Here is a 20,601-nt window from a genome sequence, read left to right as displayed (position 1 = left end):
ATCAGGAAGTGCCTTCAGGAAGTAGTTTCTACCGTGTTTGAGTGACAGCTGAGCGGCGGTGACAGCCCACACGGGACGGCAGCCCGCAGAGCCGAGCCGAGACTCAAGATGGCAGGTAAGGGCACTTTTCAAATAGTGTTTTCTCTAATACTTTGACGCTGTGTATGAAGTTATAAAGCTGCATTGTAGTCTTTATAGTATCGATATTTGAAACAACGGCTCCTATTTCACCGCATTCATGGTATTCCCCGGCAAAGTGCTAGCAAAGACGAGCCAAGTCAAGCGAAAGCGCTGGACAAGCCTTGTTAGCAAATTTAGCACTGCTAGCCAGCTAGCTAACGAAAGCTATTCATGGGTATCGAAATGTGTGACTTTGAGGCTTCACTTAAATATATAACTACTCAGTAGAGGCAGGTTATTTTGTAGTTGCCCCTCTCTTCTGTAGTTGGACAGCACCTCGTGCTTTAAACCGTGTTTTATTATCGAACTGTTGTCATAGCAAAGGCTAGCGAGCTGACCTAGCTTACGTTAGCTGAGTTGCTAAAGTCATTTTCAGCCATAAGCTGATCAAATCCTCCTTTATACCATAACAAAGGGGAGATGTAGCTCTTTGTCAAAATGTTTTGCGGGGTGTTGGTAAACCAGTCGTAACGTGATTTACTTCACACTTAACACAGCACGTTTAATGTGTCTTATCGAGATGGGAGTTGTTTTTATATTTGGAGCACATTCCCCTGCATGCCCAGCTGTAAACACTGGCATTAGCCGTCCCAGCACATGCTTCTCCTTCTGGGACTTCTCTCTGAGCTCTTCTTTTGACTTCACTACTCTGAGTTCTTGTGCCCTATATCAATGGATGGGTGGTGTTGAAAACAGACCAGGACAGAAAGTCTTCTTGTAGTAATCGGCCTGTTACGTTATCACACAAACATGTTAATACATTGAAAATAAGGTTTTTTCATGAGTAGTGGTCATCAATTTGGACTGCGTGTTAAAGGGAAGTACCTGCTTTGTAGTTTTGTGCAGTTTTTTCAAAGAATAAATAGATCACACCACAGGATACATGTAATTTGTCACTAATATAGGCAATGCAGTGTCCACGTGATCCATAGCTCAAGATCAACTTAATGGATCTTATACAGGGAAATTAAAATGTCACAGCAGCAGAAATGCAAGGACAGATGCATAGTATAGATGAGCAAATATACTATGAAAAACAAAACATGTACATTATGAACAACTGTTATACTAAAAATAAAGCATGATGGAATATAAAGGTACTCTACTATATACATCAAACATGTAAAGGGTATTGAAACAAGAAATGGGCGAGGAGACAAGAAAATTGGTATAAAAATGAAATTCATCAGTTGCACCTGAGGCAATGTATTCCTGTGGTGGGTTGAGTGTCTCGTGTTTGCAGAAAGAATAGAGACGATGCATAAAGATACAATAGAAAAGTACCTCTGAAATCATAGGTTCCTTAAGTTTCTATTGGCAACGTTTTGACCCAACATGTCTTCGTCAGGCGAATATCCACATGAAGGAAATGAAAGCTGTAAACACTGAAATGACCAGTGACACCATATTCATTTTGTGCACATGAAACGTTTAGATAATTTCTGATTTATTAATTAGAGGAACCACACGTGTTTAAAAGAAAATCAACTAAGACAATAGTTTGCGGCCCAGGAAAAACACAACGTTTACATTTACTGACTTGTTTTCTTCCTCTTCCACGTCACTACACCCACAATGTCACAGTTTCAGTTTTGCAAAGTGATTTATCAGCAAGACCACTTCAAGTTACTGTCAATCTTATTGAAGGAGACTTTGTCCTTTCTTCGTAAATGTCAGCCTGTAAACCTGCCGACCCAGAGCACCTTTCATTTTGTAGGAGGAGTGGTGTATAAAGTCATGGTATGTTGATGACATGTTTGCCATCGTGGACTCCCCCTCTAATTGCCTTATCCTTGCAGGTCTATCTTTATACTTTGAAGATGGCCATGATGATCTGGATGATTGTGAGTACTTTGGTTATTTTAATTTGTTAACACATTAAGTAGTACCTGGATTCATTTCTTGTATATGTGTGGAATTTTGTTTCCCCTCCTTCAGTAGGGAGGTATAGCAAGTGTCATCTTTCTGGGAAACCCCATTCACCCATGTGAAATATCAAGCTGTCAATAATATTTCAAGGTTTTACGCCTTGCTATTATTAGCCGTCATACAGGCCAACAGCCTCCGTTGTCTGCATTAGGGAGGGCGATAAAACAGTGTCTGGATCCAACTGCAAAGCCAGTGTGTATTTATGGTTGGACCATTAAATGGAATAATTATTAAGACCTCAGGCTTTCTACTTTAGTCACAGATTGAAGGATCTTCATTCCTGACATTTAGCCTGACTCAGTTTTTTTCTACATGGCACTGTGATTACTGTGGAGCATCTGTCAGCCCTCGTTTAAATGTTTGTCTCTTGTTGGCATCAGCTCTGTGCTTCAGAGACGGTTTCACTTTGTGTGACCATAAAATAATATTTATTTCTATTTCACAGTTGGATTTGATGACTATGGTTCAGAGTGCGACGGCATCCGCATCACAGCCTTCCTTGATGCAGGACAAGACAACTTAACTCCTCTTGGGAGGCTAGAAAAGTATGCCTTCAGTGAGAATGTCTTCAACAGGTAAGTGGAACCCTGTGGTCTGGCTGTTAACACAAAGAATGCTTAACATCAGACAGGCAATCGGATGTTCTGGTTTTGGGGTTATGAAGATGCATTGTTAACCCTTTATAGTACGATGTTAGCCCAGTTTAGACTAAATATTACACCAGTTCTTTCAGAGGTAACGCGATTAAAAAAAAAGTTACGGTTGCTGCAACTGAGGTTGAAAGTAAAAAAAAAAAATAATAATCTACAAAGCTTGTAGATTCCCTCATGTCCACACTCATATCAATACATTTTAAATGCATCCTTTTTGCTCACTTTATTTTGCAGTGATTGCTCATGTATATTTTTCTTTGAAGATAAAACATTTTTTGTGTGTTCATTTATAAATATATATATATATATATATATATATATATATATATATATATATATATAAACACACATGGAAAATTGACAAATCTGCAGTTGTGTAGACACGTTCTTATGTTTAGGATTTCTTTTGAGCATTACCCCCGGTGAGTCTTAGCAACACGGAAACATCTGCAACCTAGTGGGACTTGGTATCAAGGAAACATCTGGCCAATGTAATTTCTTGTAGAAAAAGTAATGAGAAGTTGTGGCCAGATATTCAAAAGAACTTTTTTATCAGATTTTCTAAACTCTTACCAGGAAACTGTTCAGCAATAACTTTTGCACCTATTTGTTGTGTCTGTTTTTATATTTTATGCATTGCATAAACAAGAAATTGGCTTATTTGCACTGTTAAAGTTTTTAAATCATTACTGAAAGGTTTTTTGGCTCAAATAAGTAATGGGATAATGTTGCACATGTTGTCATTTTCTTCATCTTTATTGTATGAATTGTACTGAATAATGGCTAAATTGTATCATAAACCTCACATCGGAAATTTTGAATATGAGATCAACACATCCGATCGCAAGTGATCTCCAGACATGTATTTTCATAGTCATCTGAACCACTGTGTGCATTCCTATGTATTTACTATTCACATACCTGCTTTAACTCTGCAGTGCAGGAATGTGAAAGACTCCAAGTTGATCTATGGTCGGATGGTGTCTCTGAAATCTGGCAATATGTTGACAATAGTAGCCGCAGTTTGTTGTAGGTCATTTGTAATTTGTAATGACAAATTTATATTTTATGTATATTTGTATATTTTGTAAATGTTTATTTTAATGTGGTACTTTCAGCACGGTAAAGACCTGCCAAGAGGCCTCAGTGTATTTACAATCGTCTGCAAACATTTAACAGTTCTCTTAACCCCACACAAACATGGTTAACTGTCTTCATGCTTTTCATGCTCGGCTTTGCAGGGTTCACGCCCTCCTGTCGATTCCAAATACGTGTGTGTGTTTGTGTGTAATGCACTTGACAGCTCTGTCAGAGCCGTGTGTCACGCTGTGTGCAGTCAGCACTTGTAGGTATTGGCAGGCAGTCTACTAACTTGACGCTCCTGTTGCTTTCTAGGCAGATCGTGGCTCGCGGCCTGCTTGATGTGCTTCGAGAGTTCAGTGACAATGAAAATGACTTTATCAGTGTCATGGAGACAGTTGCCAGAATGTCAGAAGATGGAGGTAGATGAGTTTTCCCTTTCATCAATTTAGTTGTCATGTCTCTGTATTAATCTACGTTTTTTGACCAGGATGTCGTCTTTTTTTTCTTTTTCTTTAATCTTCACATGGTTGCAAGCTTATAACACTTGTTGTACTTAATGCACACCTGTTCTGTTTGCACGTAAATCTCATATTTCAATGTGTGTACTCAGAGCCCACAGTGCGAGCCGAACTGATGGAGCAGGTCCCCAACATTGCCATGTTCTTGCACGAGAGTCGGCCCAACTTCCCAGCAGCTTTCTCAAGATACTTGGTCCCCATTGTAGTTCGATATCTCACTGATCCAAATAACCAGGTGGGTTTCAAATCTACCACTTTTCTAGCTCATTTCTTACAATTGAAACGGCAATCACTTCTCGTCTTTAAGATCTTTTTGTTCAGCTTTTAGGAAATACGAAACGTAGAAAGAAATATGTTCACTGGTCAAATTCATTCACATTAGGAGATTTATAGATTTTAACTTCGTGCCATCTTTTCCAGGTGCGGAAGACCAGCCAGGCAGCGCTGCTTGTTCTGTTGGAGCAGGGCCTGATCTCTAAAGCTGATATGGAGACCAAAGTTTGTCCAGTTCTACTGGACCTCACAGAACCCAGCAGTGATGATGACTACAAAATTGAGGCAGTCTCTGTAAGAAACCTCATATTTTTTACGCAAGAGACTAAAAAAGGTCTGATTTATCATTAGGGAAATGGACTTGAATGAACTTTAGCTGAAAACCACATGGCAGTAGACAAACTGCTGAGAGGCACAGCAGATTTATTTTAACGCCTGACTGTGATCGGTCAACGCCTTTATCTGATTACCAGTCTAAAAATAAAAAAAATACTTCTATTTTGATGGCACATGATGGATGCCAGCAGAGAGATGAGATTAACTGTAATGTGTTATTGAACTGTCAAAGTTTACAAAAGTTAAACATGTTGAATTAATTATTTGAAAAATGAAATTTACAGTGCCTGATTTTAAATTTATTGCAAAGGCTCAAAGTTGAATGTGACTTTTTATTTTCTATTGTATTTATATTCTACTTACAAATTAGTTTTTACCCAATTCAAACACACACAGCCTTTCCCTCTACTCTTAACACCCTGATTGTTTCCCTCAGTGGACTATTTCTTAGCTTTCTGAAAAGCTTTCAGTTAAAATCTGCAGCTTGTTTTTGTTCATCAGAGCAAAATAGTTCTGTAATTTAAGCACAATGAAGAGTGTGATGACACTAATTGCTCTCCATACGTCTCCTCTTATAGATGATGTGTAAAGTTGTCACCATGTTGAGCAAAGACACAGTGGAGCATCTACTGCTGCCACGCTTCTGTGACCTGTGCAGTGACGCCAGACTCTTTCAAGTCCGCAAGGTAACAACCTCTGAATCATTGTCATCACCTCCTCATAGGTCAACATACGTTTTAACAGTCTGTATTTGCTTAAAATGATTATGAACCAATAAGACACAACTAAGAAAACAGTTTTTTTTTTTTTTTTTAAATGAGTTTAATTGTGTCAGAATAAATCCGATAAAGCTGTGAATCAGCCTTAATTCTGTTTAGCGCATCACCGCCTACACTGCGCTGTTGTTTTCTGTGAGGAATGTTTTCTGGCATAACTGGTGCCAGTTGAATGCTTAAATTGAATGTTATGTTAGAATTTAAGTAAGTAATAATATATATGAGCTAAAGGAAATGTGACCTAGTAATGTTATCCCCAAAATTGCCATTTAAATTTCCATTTTATGTAAACCTTGAAAAACAAAGTTAATTGTTTAAAATCACGACAGTTTATTGTAGCTTTTTTTATTAAACTTAAGCTGCCAGGGTGTCAGGAACATATTTATGTGGAAATTAAACTCACTGAGTCATGTAAATACTGAATGGGGAAGAAAAAAATGCTGACTCTGAAGACATCTCACTAAAACATTGCACATGGCTCATGTTGCTAGGTGACCTTAGCATACGGCATTGAAGATAATGTAAAAATCCTACAGAAAATACTTAATGAAAGCGTTTACATTGACATGAGTATCCCAGTTAGGATGTTTATCCCGGTTATTGAGCATATGAGGACACTACGTACTGAGCTATTCCTGAAAGCAGAACAGTTACACCCCTTTTATAACAGTCCTCCACACCGGTGTCAGCTTGTCACTACCACTACGTAGGACAGGGGACAAGAAGTTCGACCGAGGGGATATTTGGTAACCTGAGCGGTCAATGTAATAATAATGTTATTAGAATTCTTACTATTCATAATAGTGTTCTTGGAATTGCCCTTCTTTTGAGTTCGTTTGAATGTTTGTATTGTGTTTTACAGGTCTGTGCTGCAAATTTCGGAGAGTTTTGTTCTATTGTTGGTCAGGAGGCCACAGAAAAACTACTGGTGAGAAGCACTGAGACTTTTCTTTTTTACTTGCTAGAAAACTCTGAAACCACAACTCTCATTTAAATCTTCATTATGTAACATGGAAGTTTAACATTGCTGTTTCTTTCAGAATATCAGTAGTTTCACTGTTTCAGGTTTAACTGACTTGTTTTGTTTTTAGATGCCCAAGTTCTTCGATCTGTGCTCAGACAGTCTGTGGGGCATCAGGAAAGCCTGTGCAGAGTGCTTCATGATGGTCTCCAATTCTACCTCTCCAGAGGTGCGACGTGCAAAATTGTCCCCCCTGTTCATCAGCCTCATCAGTGACCAGTCCCGCTGGGTAAGACACACACACACACACACACACGCACAGGAGAAATTCTATTGCATAAAATTACAAGCACATTTGTGTGCAACTTCCTCTGTAATATGATGAAAAGAGTCGTTTTCCTCACCACTGTGTGCATCTTCTTCCTGATTTTGTTCAGTAAAATAACAATCTGTCTTTCTGAAATCTAAAAAGGTCATACAGAGAGAAAACAAATCTTATATTGTGCGAAACAAGTGGTCTGCAATTGTTAAGAAATGGAGAAACAGAGCTACTTTTGCAATTTGGTGTACTTTAAAATTGGGTGCAAAAATGATAATCATGGGTCTTGAAGCCCTGCCATTGTTTTGGTCACAGACTTGAGCTCAGTCTGAACTTGTCTACATGACATTGAAAATGACACATGTACATTTTGGCATCTACGCATGTTTATGAGGGTCCACGTGGAGCCCATTTACGACCACACGGGTAGTTTGCACAGATGGACGTGTGTGATCTTGTCTGTGTATGCAGACGCTCGGTGTACTATAAACAGAACTGCATGCTGCTCCACTGTCCCTGTCTATTTAATATTCTGGACTATATCCAACCCCTAAAATGGTGCCCCACGCTAACAATCCTGTTCGTGAATGAGTTAAGATGGTAACTGATCGGCTTCTGAGTTATGTAAAATCTCTGTCATGCTGACACTGACAGATTCCCCTCTGCTCCATTTGTAGGTGCGACAGGCTGCTTTTCAGTCTCTGGGGCGTTTCATCTCCACCTTCGCCAATCCCTCCAGCACAGGCCTTCACTTCAGAGAGGATGGCGCCCTGCTAGAGCTCCCCAGGTGTACATTGGACAGGTAAGACCACCGGACTTCAGGCAGTACTAAAACAATATGCGTTGATGCAACATGAATCAGAGTTTGTTGTGCACAGACACAGTTAATGTGTTTCATCATTGGTCCTATGACTCATAGTTAACTGGGTGTGATCAGGTCAGACCAGTTTTTTATCTCTGAAAAGGTGTATTTGCAGAAACGGGAATAAAAGAAATTTAAGTTGACGCAGACAAATCTTTCTTTTATACCATTTGTACTTTTATAGAGTTTGAAATTTCCTCATAAATGCTTTCATTTACACTTTGAGTATGTTTGACCAACTTTAAACCAGAGTTTAAGGTTTCTTCCTGTTCAAAACTCAACAATGATGAGCTCAGATGCAGTTGGAAAAATTTAACTATAGGCTTTGGATTGTGAAGCTATTTCTTAACATTTACAGAGAGGCTAATGACAATATATAGGATATCCTCTTTCCTTTTATTCTGTTTTAGATATAAGGATTTACCTGATTATTCTTATACATTTTGTTCCACTAATTTCAGCGACTGCTCCCTAAACTCTCTGAACTGCTCCGCGATCAGCGTCTGCCACGCAGGAAGAACCATCGCTCACACCCCCCCCAACCAGGACGGCCGCGCTACACCGTCCCCAGAGCATGTGTCGACAGCTGACGGCGAGGAAATGCACAGCTTTGAAGACAACTACACTTCAGTTCCCAGAGAGATGCGCGGCGGCTTCACCCGCACGTTCTCCAACAGCAACGCCAGCCCTACGACTACAAACAATGCTAAGAACACAAAAGACACGGAGCAGGCGGACGAGAACTTTAATTCCTTCAACTATTGGAGATCTCCTTTACCAGACATAAGCGGGGAATTAGAGATGCTAAATAATGATAAATCAGAGGAGGAGATGGAGCAGGAGGAAAAGAAAGAGGAGGAGGAACCAGATTATCCTGATTCCAAGTCCAGCCCAGGCAAAGCTACCAGTGACCAGATCCAGAAGGTGTTGGACTGTTTGCAACCGCACATTGATGACCCTGATGTACAAGGTGGGTATACAGAGCCAGAATAAGTAAGATTAGCTGTAAAGTTTGTCAATAAATTGGCTTGTAGACTGAGTTGTGCATGTGAATTTATCTTCAGCCCAAGTCCAGGTGTTGTCAGCGGCTCTGAAGGCAGCCCAGCTCGACAGCCCAGGAGACGACGGCCCCATAGAAGACGACCCCACAGACGACGGCCTGACTGAACCCGAGCCAGAAGAGCAGCCCGAGGACGACATCGAGGGCCCGTCTGTGGAGAGCCCGTCTGGGGAGAGCCCGTCTGTGGAGCGCCCGTCTGTGGAGCGCCCGTCTGTGGAGCGCCCGTCTGTGGAGCGCCCGTCTGTGGAGCGCCCGTCTGTGGAGAGCCAGTCTGTGGAGAGCCAGTCTGTGGAGAGCCAGTCTGTGGAGGTTCAGGCTGAGAGTGAAGAGAGTCCCACAGAAGAGGAGCAAACAATGGAGTCTCCTCCAGCCTCAGAGTCCAGCCCTGTTCAGGAGCAAGGAGACGAGGAGACGCAGACAGAGCCCCTGGAGGACCAGGAGGAATCTCCTCCTGACTCGCCTATTCTAGTACGAGACTATACACATCTTTGCAGCATGTTAAGTTACCTGTTGTATGTTGTATACTGGACTTAAACTGTATTTACTTGATGCAAAGGGTTTACGAGATTTCTGCAAACCTGCATGTGTAGGTTTTGATTTATAGCTCTGCTTGAGACCACCTCAACACTACACAAATGTATTGTATGTGATCGGGCCCTGTGGGCCCTAAAACTTAGTTTAAAATCTTAATTATTTCTATATATTAATGACTCAATCAACAATGAAAGTTAAAGTTTGAAAAAGATGCATTGACAGAGATTATTTAATGTAAAAACTCAGCTTATCTGGTTTATCAGGACTGTGCGAGTGAGTTTTTTGGAAAGTAATGACAAAAATATAGCATCTTCAATGTGCGATGCGCTTACTTTTTCGCTAATGTATGTGTTTGTATTTGCCTCAGGAGTCTGAACTGATTGAGAGTGTGGAGGAGGAAGAGGAGGAGGAGGGAAAGGAAGACTCTGCTCACAGCCCTATGTATGAGGAGAAGCCCAAGATCCAGGTCAGTCAGCACTTCTGTCATACTGTACATCCTGTAAATATTAATCAGAACCTCGTAGTTGAGAGGGAACAGACTTTATTAAATAACTTCTCCCTGTGCATCCCATGTCCTCTTTGATCATCAAGCTCTTCAATCTCTCGCCCCGTCTTCAGAATGTCATCCCCCAGCAGCTCTTGGATCAGTACCTCTCTATGACGGACCCGGCCCGGGCTCAGACGGTGGATACAGAAATAGCCAAACACTGTGCCTTCAGCCTGCCGGGGGTAGCGCTCACTCTGGGCCGACAGAACTGGCACTGCCTCAAGGACACGTATGAAACCCTCGCTACTGATGTGCAGGTAGGCAGAGAAACAAGGAGATGGTGTGGGGTTCAATTTGCGGATTGATTCTAAAATGAGTGATTAACCACATTAGCACATATAAGCACTCTTAAAGAAAAGGAATTCGAATTTTTCGAAGTGGTGTTGTAGGAGGTATCATCCATAATTGGTGTATTATCTAGAAATCGGTCGGCACGCCCTTAATTTTGGGACGTGAAGTATTCAGTTTCTACTCAATACTAACAACTACTAATATTTTTAACATCTCAATTCATATTAATCTGGAAAACAAACCGTTTTTGTGGTACATATTTCAGTTTACAATGATTAAGACATGTCCTTTGAATGTAAATAATGTGCGAGAGTGCATTATAGAGCTTTAGAACTTGTTAATTGTGAATTTTTCCAAGCTTTGTGTGGGGGGAAATCTACTGAATTACTCTAAATTCAAATGAGCTTTATTGGCTTGAATGTTGTGGTTACATGGTTACCAAAGCTAAATGACATTTTATTGAATAATTACATTTTACACAAGAAAACAAAATGGATAATCACAAGATAACACTTTTTAAACAGTACAATGATTGTACTGTTAAATTGATACAGATGATTGGACAAAGTAGATTTAGTGATGGCTAAGTGAGCTATTTTGTACTCAATAACTTTTTCCTGATTGGTGTGTTTCTGGACGTATGATGCTGGCTTTGTGAAGAAATCAATCTCCTTTTTGGGAATACTGTGTACATATAGTGAGGAAGTGAAGCTCTGCCTCATCGGCTTGTACATCACAGTGAGAACGGCAAAGTTTCCTCTGCGTCTGCTTGTTTCGATATCCAGTCTGTGGTCACTGAGTCAATGCTTCGTTATATCAACTATAGTGCTGACATATACAGGGAGAGTGTATAGCTGCGTTTTAGGGATTTTTAAAGGTAATGAAGTGAGTGAGGGTCATTTGTTTTTAAAGTGCTTACTATAGACAACATTAAGTCATTCAAAGCCTTCATTTAGAGGCAACTAAAAAAAAATAGCTTACACTTGATTGTATCAGTTGGCTATTAGCCGAACTAGCACGCTGTGCTTGTTTACAACAGCAGCGGTTGATGAGAGACTGCATACAGAGCAAACTAAATATTGCTCTCGCTTTTCTACATTTTAACATCACGTTTAGGCCTAAGCCCCTGACCAAGAGGACATCCTAACCCCAACCGTCCAGACCATCCATCCATTATTAACCTTAAACATTTGTGTGAAATTCTCATAATTAGTATATGAATAACTTGAGTTATGGTCAAAAACACGGTATTGCGTCCAAGTAGATATTTGTGCCATAATTCCATCCAGGCGTTCCTGAGAATGGGACGTACGTGAGAATGGGACGTACGTGAGAATGGGACGTACGTGATATGACGGATGGACAACGCGAGACATAGCGCTTCCTGCCACTGCTTTCACCAGTGTGGAGGCATACAAACATGCATGTTTTTATGAATGGGTTTCTTACATGGCTGAGAGAAATTCTTGCAGCAGTGTTCAAGTGTATGTGTCTGGGGATTTTATTGGGAAGGGTGGAACGGAAACAGTGAAGCAGTGATGTGTTGTTGTTGACGACAAGGCTGGAGTCATAAAGTTGGTGCAGACTGCGGATCATCTGTTGATTTATTACCTTCATAAAGTATAGGAGCAAAGTAACCCCTCAGTTACACCAGCTAAAACAAAATCTGTCTGCATGTGGTCGTAACTGTTTGCCTGAAGCACGTCCTCCCTCTACCAGCAGCAGGAGGACAGAGGACAGGAGGAATGACTGATACTCAAACTGCATTCAGTAGTTTGATGTCAAGAAAATAATTTATTTTAATGACATTTTAGATTTGTTTCCAGTGAGATACCAATGAGCTTTTATTGTGTTCATCTCTATAAACAACATGTAGCCTAGTTATTTTTCAAATATTAAATTCTCATCCAGTTCTGAATTTAAAGACAACCAGGCTGACATAACGGATTACGCAGATCCCAGATTCTCCTCATGCCATGCAGGCCTAGTTCGGTGATGTGCTTAGCTTGACTTGAGGAACAAAGCACTTGTTGTATGAATGCACTGGTCGATGACGCATGAAAGAAAGTACGAGGGAAACCTTGCTTCACTTCACGGCAGCAGAGACGGCGAGACAGACACTCAGTCACACTGTTGCTCATTACTCCATCACAGCACTGAGGGTCACGGCTGGCATGACAGCATTGCACTGTACAATGGACTCAGACCAATCACAGGAGGAGTTCAGATAGTTCCTCAGTAACTTTTTTTTTTTTTGTTTAAAATGTTCCTGCATTATTAGTATATAAAAATAAACCCATAAGTGGTTGTTTTCCTTTTTAAAAAGCAACCTTCTTTTTTTTTCACCAAGACACTTGCTTGTTCATGGCTTGTGTTTTATAATCTTTGTGTGTTTTTCTTTTCCCTCTACTTCCTAATCCCCAGTGGAAGGTGCGGCGGACGCTAGCTTTCTCCATCCACGAGCTGGCGGTTATCCTGGGAGACCAGCTGACTGCAGCTGATCTGGTGCCCATCTTCAACGGCTTCCTCAAAGACCTGGACGAGGTCCGCATTGGCGTGCTCAAACACCTCTATGACTTCCTCAAGGTGAGATTATAGATTTTGATATAATGCTGATTATGCGATTAACATTACAGCCCAGGAGGCTTGTAAGTTTGAGTTTGGGACATTACATTTCAGCAAATATATTCATGTACGAGATGACAAAAAGGACTCTGAATTCACAGCACTGTTTAGATTTGAGTGTACTGTTTCTCCACAGTTTTGGTTTACAGTTGAAGAAGTAAACCACAGTTTGCTTTACGTTTAGTACCAGATAACTGAGCTGCTTCATGTGCGTCTTCTTGTTGCAGCTGCTGCACGCAGACAAGAGGAGAGAGTATCTCTACCAGCTGCAGGAGTTCATGGTGACGGACAACAGTCGCAACTGGAGATTCAGATATGAGCTGGCAGAGTACGTCTCCCTTTTCCTCTTCCAAGCGGGACATAATTACATTTAGATTTTAACGGACTGACTTCCAATCAGGGTCTTGCTCATAGACAGTATGACGAGGCCAAGGTCTGCTCTCATAACACTGTACACGGGTTAGATTTCATTCTACAGCAAATTTACTGTCAGTATCGCCCTACCAGTTAGTTTCCTCATTTTTATCTGTGACGTGATCTTCAAAATTGCAGTTAAATTAATTTTGGTCATTTATTATATTGCACTTCTATTTCCAGGAGAGTGTACATGTTCTCTGACTGAAGTGCTCTCTCTCTCTCTCTCTCTCTCTCTCTCTCTCTTTCTCTCTCTCTCTCTCTCTCTCTGTCTCTGTCTCTGTCTTCCCCCCCCCCCCCCATCCAGGCAGTTGATCTTGATCATAGAGTTGTACAGCCACTATGACGTGTATGACTACCTCAGACAGATAGCACTCACCCTCTGCTCTGACAAAGTCTCAGAGGTCAGGTGGATCTCATACAAACTGGTAAGTGGACAATGTTGATGTGTTTTTTGCTAATAGAAGGAATATCCAGTGAGAGGAAATATGTTAGAAACTTGAATGGGAAAAGGGGAAATGAGTCGCACTGATGCAGGATGTTCAGTAGGTGTTGTGGGTAAATGTGAGAAAGTAATGATGAGACTCAAGGACTCAAAAAACTTTAGAGTGGGATTTTGTTACCTTTTGGACGAAGTCAGGCTAGCTGTTTCCCGTTTCCAGACTTTTTGCTAAGCTAAGCTAACTGGCTTCATATTGAACGAAGCAGTATCGATCTTCTCATTTGACTCTGAGCAAAAAAGCAAATAAGTGTATTTCTCAAAATGTTATTAACTTTTCATTAATATGCAAATAGAAGTGTGATATTTTCAATCATTACAGCTACTGTAGACAGCATCACATCTTTTCATCTCATATTTTTTCTAATATTCTTTTATTGGTCCAATGTCTGCCTCTGAACTTTATTCTTAACCACCTTAAACACAATTTAGCATTTTGTTGCAGATTAACTGCAGTTTTAAATCCCTATTTTTAAGTGTGTCATCACCTCTTTGTGTTCTCAGGTTGTGGAGATCCTCCAGAAGCTGTATGCATGTGGAGCCGATGACCTGGGCCTGAACTTCATCAACGAGCTCACGGTCAGGTTCTGCCACTGTCCCAAGTGGGTGGGGCGGCAGGCCTTCGCCTTCATCTGTCAGGTCTGTAACGCTTGTCTCACGTTACGTAGCACAGATGATGGATCAGTGTCTCCCGCGTTGTCTCTATAGCTGTTTTTCAACTCCATAGACAGCTGTGTAGCTGTCTGATGGTTGTCTGAGCTACAGAAATTACATTTTAATCACATTTATTCTTCTTGTCACAAGTAAAGGGAAAAATATGTAGGTTTTTTTCATCACATTCTTATCTGTCATCAGGCTGTCAAACTCCAGCTATGTATAGAACTACAATAGAAAACTATGTGATCATGAGCCTGTCTGACAACGTCTCCCTCTGATTAGATTCTTCCGTCTGTCGGTTGTTGTGACAGAGGTTCATCCTCACAGAAGGCCTCAGGACTCTTTTTTTTCTGTGTTCGACCCTGTTTAACACCGGCCTATCTGAGTGACTTTGTGTTTATTCTTCGTGTTGTCTGTAGGCGATAGTAGAGGAGGACTGCATGCCCATGGAGCAGTTTGGCCAGCACCTTTTACCCAGCCTGCTCAGCCTCTCCTCAGACCCGGTGGCCAATGTCCGCGTACTGGTGGCCAAGGCTCTAAGACAGAGTGTCATGGAGAAAGGTAAAATGAATGGTTAATGTTGTCTTTTTAAGGATAAGGCTGATGGTGCTCTGTATTTTTGTTAGTATCAATAAATCTAAATGTGTTGGCATGTCTTAATACTTTTCCAACTTTGCCTCAATTATTAGTCATTGAAGACATAAAATACTTCACAAATATATAGTTTAATTTTTCCTCTTTTTTTTGCAAATGTTACTTAAACATGATGAAACTGCATTTGTTGGCTATTATCGAGTAAATTGCCCATGATCATGTAAAATGTAGGAAAATGTCCTCCAGTGTCTGATGAAGGGGAAGAACAGAGGACTACATTATATCAGGCTATATCTGCACAGTCTGCTGTGTTTTTTTGTCTTTTTATTTGATTTAAGATAGAGAATATTGCCTCGAACACATGCTCTGCCTCTGCACATCCCATAGCTCTCTGCTGGTGGGTCTTTCCCTGAACTAACTGTTGTGTTTTGTGTCCAGCTTACTTCAAGGAGCCCGGCTGTGCCTACTCTGACGAGCTGGAGGAGACGGTGATGGCCCTGCAGTCCGACAAGGACCGGGACGTCCGCTTCTTTGCCAGCCTGGACCCCAACAAAGGCCTGATGGACACGGCTCCCTTGATTTAGCCTCAGCTCCTGAGTCCCATTACGGCCCCACCTGCCTGTCTACCTACCTGTCTGTTTGACTGACGCACAGTCAGCGTAACATGCAACACCAGCACCTGACCAGATCCCCAACCACTCGCCTGCTGGGCAGACCTGCTCCAACTACCACTTGGGAATCATGTCAGATGATCAGATTACAATATGAAAGTATGAGCATGTTAAAAAACAAACAAAAAAAACACACACAACCCAGACTGTGGTTGGGCACTACATAGCGCACATCGCATTCACAACACAAGATGCATACTTCTCAGAGTTTTCAGAAAATGAGCAGGACTCAAGAGGTTTGCTGCACCACTTTGTGGGAGCCGCCGTATTCATGCCTGAACTTGCCCCTGCCCTCTTCCACACTAACATCGACTCAGTCCTTCCCCAATCACAGACTTGTAGAACTACGACGGGCTCTCCTTCTCCAAAGCTAATTGTAAGCTTGATATAAAATTGCTGAATTGATTTTTTTATTTTTTTTTCTTAATGCTTCTTTTTGTGGATTTCTTAACGAACAAGCGGGCGAGGCCTGCCTGAATGACGTGTGCACTAACTCAGGGGGACTCATCTGAACCTAAACAGCATTATTACCTTACACGATAAGCAGCAGCTCCTGGATTCCTGGTGGAAAAAAACAAACTCCAGCTGTCCGAGCAACAAAACCAGCCAAACCAAGTAGCTCTGCTGGTGTCTCTCGCCTCCTTTCCTCTAAAATGCCTCTGTTGTCTCAGACCTCCTTTGTCTTATGAGATGTCCTCTGGGTTATCGTCCGTTTCCCTTCTACCTTCTTCCCTCTCTCTGCATCTCTCCATCCGGTCTTCATGGGCCACTGAAACCACTACTACTGCACAGAAGGAATAGTGATTCTGACACTCAGCGTAACTCTTGATTAAAATCATATCTCAACGTTTTTGAAAAAACACCTTAATAAACTGTTGATTTCTCCCCTTCCCCTCCCCTTGTGTCTGTTTACCAAAAATGTGACACAACACGTCTCCCAAACGGCAGGAGACAAATGAAATACCTCTGTTTGGACACGACTGGCCAGTGTGGCGTTCTCGTAGAGGGACATCCGCGGTCCAAACAGGCTCTGAATGTCCTCGATGGTCGGCTAAAACATCTTAATAAGGGCTCGTGATGAAGCAACACAGGGCAGCATAAAAAGAAGAGGAAGAAAGCAAGCACACTGTTGGATTATGCATGTGTACCCCCCCCCCCCCCCCCCCCCCCCCCCCCCCTTGTGTATAGTCTGTTCCGATTCCTTAAGGTTGACCTCCTGATATTGAATTATGTGACCATGGTAGCTTTCAGTGGATCTGACTGACCAGTTGTACAGTAGGATATAGGAATGGCTGTGTGACGAGACTGAGAGACAGCTGATCATTACTTCCCTGTCTTGGTGGAATGAATTTAAGTGTGAGGTCTCTCTTTTGTACAGCTTAAACCTGTGGAAAACGGTTTGTGTGTTATGGAACCAAGGCCAGTTTTAGTCGGGTTTTTACCCATCGAGATGTGTGTGAATATTGGGAGCAGTCACCAAGTCACTTTTTGTAGTCTCTCGAGCTCGTTTGTTCTCTCCTGTTGTAAATGGTAACCCATTTTTTTTTTTTTTTTTTGAACATAGACATAACTTGAGAACTTAAGCTGATTGTGGTGTGTGCTGTGCATCTCAAGTCTTTCTTCCTTCGAAAGGAGAGCTCACTGCGGTAATGGCGGTGTCTACTCATCTCGTCTGTCTGCGATTTGTGTCCATCTCATTTTTTATGTAGTAGAACAGTTAATATATACATTTTATGAAAATTATTTTTCTTTTCAATTATGCACCACTGTTCAAAGATTTTATATCCTAACTTTACAAAATTTACAACCTTTGTAATATTCAATGGTTTCTTTTAAAAAGACATTTTATGTAATGTTATTTTTAGTATTCTGTAATTAAAATGATGAAAATTAATGAATTGTGCTTAAGTTTTGATTTTTAGTTCTGTGTTATTGAACACTGTGGTTGCTCTGATATAGAAGGAAGCAGCCGCTTGATAAAGAAAAACGCTGTTTTATCATTTGATCTGCACGTTTATGATTGTAAACAAAGTAAATGTTTGTATTGCTGGGTTGTGTTTTTAAACATTTGAATTACACACATCAGATTATTTAGAGAAATGATTGGCAAAAAACAACGATGTATTTCAAGGTTTAAGTCACATTTATGTTTAATGTTCAGTTGTCCTTTAGAACTGCAACAACTAGCGAAACTAGTAATACATTTTGATAATCAAGTACATGTGTGAGGGTTTGCTGCTTTTCTGTTTTGTATCATTTAGTTTAGAAATGATTTGTAAACTGAATATTTGGGGATTTTTTTTGTCTGTTGGTTTGACAGAACAAGATGTTTGAAAGCTCAAGCTCTGGAAACTGATAAACATTATTCACATAGGGAAAAAACTAATCTGCAGATTAATCAATAATGCAAATAATTGAAAATTGTTGCCCTAATTGTCGTCGTGGATTAATCTGTGTACAAAGTGTCAGGAAATATATAAAACATGTAGATCAGCAGGTGCCAGAGCTCAAAGTGACATCTGTAATTTGTTTGTTTTGTCCGACCAAGAAAACAAAACCCAGAGATCCATTTGTAAAAGTGGAACCAGCTCATGTTTGCCATTTTGCTTGAAACGTGACTTTTACAATACACTGTCATAATCATTGCAAATTAATGTCGATCATCTAAACAATTCAACTTTTCAAATGTTCTCCCCTTCCCCATGTTGCTTTCTTTGCTCTTCCTGGTCATGGTCCTGCAGCAGCAGATGGAAACTCTTGACGTCTCTCCCTCAGTCTCATCTCCTCTTGAAAAGAAGCAGTTTTCGGTCCCACGTAGTGCTGCCGAAGCTCCGGATGAGCTCCATGCCACAGTGTCCCTCCAGGTGCTCCCTGGCCTGCTCTGCTACGTCCCCCCGGATCTTCAGGGTCTTAAAGTGGTCAAAGTCTGAGCGGCCCAGCTTCCTCAGCCGCCGGGCTGCAGAGCGGTAGCACTTCCAGGGCTGAGCCTCCAGCAGGAGGTGCTGGCTGACGGAGGCCAGGCGAGAGAGCAGCTGCAGCAGGCCGGCGTCTCCGTGGTTCAGGTGGACCCACATGGTGACCGCGAGGCACAGACACAGGTGGAAGTGGGAGCAGCCGTGCTGGTCGAGGTAATGCTGTAGCTGGTTGGTGTCTTTAGTGACATCCAGGGGGATGAAGGAGATGTTGCCGGGCAGAGGGTTGTTCTGCTGAGCCCTCTGAATGAGGATCTCGTCCAGGTCAAAGCCCAGGAGATGAACCTTCCTCTTATCTGACTCCTCTTGGCACACGGGCTCCTGGACCAGATGCTTGTAAAAGGCTACACTCAGTTCCTGCCATTCACAGGGAGAAAGAAAAGCAAGGACAGCTTTCACAACAGAAATATATATATATATTTGTTATATTGACAGATTATTAACTTTAATTCAAATCTATTCAAAATTCTAAGACGTGTCTCGAAGATGTCATGTCACGCTTGACCACCATATGTATCACAGGCAAATGTGTACAGTACTCGAATCTTGCACTAAAAACTAGCACTTCCACAGTGTAAAAATACTGTTAAAGTACAAGTAAAAGCTCTGCATTCAAATTCTTACTTAAGTAAAAATACATGAGTTTTAGCATCAAAATATAAACAAAGTACCAAAAGTAAAATTATGCGGAATGGCCCATTTCAGAATAATATATCACTGGATTATAATTGGCGATGTGTAAAATGTGTCTAATGTTGCACACACTCTCAGGTATCTTAATCCATATTGATACATCCTCAGTTATTTGTTGATTATATTTTGCATTAATCTAAAGTAACGTTAACTAATGCTGTCAAACAAATGTAGTGGATTCAGGTACCTTTCCCTCTGAAATGTTACGTTAGTGGAGTAGAAGTACCTCAAAATTGGTACACTGCTTGAGTAAATGTAGTTATATTGTAGTTATATTTCGTTATTTAACCGCTGAATGTGTATGTAAGAGACATTCGAGTTTTAATAATGAAAACTGAGTTAATCACTATATGTAATATTGTTGAAACCTGAGTAATTCATATCGAGACTGCTCCAGACCAAACAGTTAAAAACGCATCTTTAGCAGTAGTTAGCAGTCACTTACCCCTGAATTACACCCAACGTCCAGGATCAGGGTGGCTTGGTGGCCGTCGCTGTGACCTAAATCCTGGAGTAATGTGGAGGGAATCAGGCTCAGACGGTTTTCCGGAGGATTGAAGGAGTAATAGTTTATAAAGTTGCCATAAGGAGCGGCTCCTGGGTCATTTATTTCATCATCGGCTACGCTACTTATCGAACATGTTGCCATTGTAACGTGTGCGCCACCAAAATACATCCGGGTGGAAAACATGGGCTGCAGTTGAAGAGGGACTATAGTGTTCCTGGTTAGTTTGTGGCGATCTCACCAAACTGCCTGTGTGGCTACATTTGAATAAAAGAGAGCGACAGTAGAGTGTTTGAATATCTCCATTAACTTGTGGCCGACGTCGAAAACCGTTAACCGATTTGTGCTTTTACATGTAGTAACCGCGAAATAACCGCCACATAATGTTGCTAAAGTTCAACGGTTAGTTAGAGGATTAGCCGTTAGTTTTTCCAGAGACAGTTCATATGTTTCAAATATTGTATAAGACTTATTTAGATTGGTTTCAGAAACGTACTTGTGTCTGACACATTGTCAATGTCAAATCAACTGTTATGTAAGTGTAAACAAATTAACAACTGTAGATTATTCTTGATACATTGATATGGAAGACGTGTTTTAACGTTATAGCTGGTGGCGAAGCTATACTATGACATCTTTATATAATGTT

The 20,601-nt window shown here is 41.1% G+C and overlaps 2 protein-coding genes across 4 annotated transcripts; one reads left to right on the top strand and one right to left on the bottom strand.

Moving 5' to 3' along the window:
• Nucleotides 1-16: 16 nt before the first annotated feature.
• Nucleotides 17-17,676, top strand: ppp4r1l (protein phosphatase 4, regulatory subunit 1-like). 3 transcript variants are annotated; one of them, XM_068712465.1, is made up of 20 exons: nucleotides 17-115; nucleotides 1,980-2,024; nucleotides 2,555-2,684; nucleotides 4,158-4,264; nucleotides 4,456-4,598; nucleotides 4,784-4,930; nucleotides 5,551-5,658; nucleotides 6,611-6,676; nucleotides 6,840-6,998; nucleotides 7,706-7,830; nucleotides 8,352-8,860; nucleotides 8,955-9,418; nucleotides 9,852-9,950; nucleotides 10,076-10,288; nucleotides 12,747-12,908; nucleotides 13,175-13,275; nucleotides 13,669-13,789; nucleotides 14,365-14,499; nucleotides 14,937-15,078; nucleotides 15,550-17,676. In XM_068712465.1, the coding sequence occupies exons 1-20, from the start codon at nucleotides 109-111 to the stop codon at nucleotides 15,693-15,695; spliced, it is 3,129 nt and encodes a 1,042-aa protein (XP_068568566.1). In that variant the 5' UTR covers nucleotides 17-108; the 3' UTR covers nucleotides 15,696-17,676. The 3 variants fall into 3 exon arrangements, with proteins under 3 accessions (XP_068568566.1, XP_068568565.1, XP_068568564.1); XM_068712464.1 differs by lacking the exon at nucleotides 17-115 and having other exon boundaries at nucleotides 1,934-2,024; nucleotides 10,103-10,288; XM_068712463.1 differs by lacking the exon at nucleotides 17-115 and having other exon boundaries at nucleotides 1,934-2,024.
• A 238-nt stretch (nucleotides 17,677-17,914) lies between these two features.
• Nucleotides 17,915-20,103, bottom strand: bcdin3d (BCDIN3 domain containing). Its single transcript, XM_068712466.1, has 2 exons — nucleotides 19,893-20,103; nucleotides 17,915-19,111 (listed from the first exon to the last, which is right to left on the bottom strand). Exons 1-2 carry the CDS (start codon nucleotides 20,094-20,096, stop codon nucleotides 18,560-18,562), a joined length of 756 nt encoding a protein of 251 aa, XP_068568567.1. The 5' UTR covers nucleotides 20,097-20,103; the 3' UTR covers nucleotides 17,915-18,559.
• Nucleotides 20,104-20,601: the final 498 nt, after the last annotated feature.

The sequence above is a fragment of the Cebidichthys violaceus genome, unplaced genomic scaffold, assembly GCF_023349555.1.
Source record: "Cebidichthys violaceus isolate CVI_PGR_0920_01 unplaced genomic scaffold, fCebVio1.0.p SCAF_17, whole genome shotgun sequence".
NCBI lineage: Eukaryota > Metazoa > Chordata > Actinopteri > Perciformes > Stichaeidae > Cebidichthys > Cebidichthys violaceus.
Note: the sequence above shows the minus strand (reverse complement) of the source record. Positions and strands in the feature narration are given on the sequence as shown.

What these genes read in the sequence shown, in the direction of transcription:
- ppp4r1l (XM_068712463.1), top strand. Translation starts at nt 1,934, where the DNA reads ATGTTTGCCATCGTGGACTCCCCCTCTAATTGCCTTATCCTTGCAGGT. An exon ending in CCCTCGCTACTGATGTGCAG is followed by an intron (nt 10,289 to 12,746) that starts GTAGGCAGAGAA and finishes CCTAATCCCCAG; the next exon opens with TGGAAGGTGCGGCGGACGCT. An exon ending in ACCTCTATGACTTCCTCAAG is followed by an intron (nt 12,909 to 13,174) that starts GTGAGATTATAG and finishes TTCTTGTTGCAG; the next exon opens with CTGCTGCACGCAGACAAGAG.
- bcdin3d (XM_068712466.1), bottom strand. Translation starts at nt 20,096, where the DNA reads ATGGCAACATGTTCGATAAGTAGCGTAGCCGATGATGAAATAAATGAC. An exon ending in ACGTTGGGTGTAATTCAGGG is followed by an intron (nt 19,112 to 19,892) that starts GTAAGTGACTGC and finishes TGTGAATGGCAG; the next exon opens with GAACTGAGTGTAGCCTTTTA.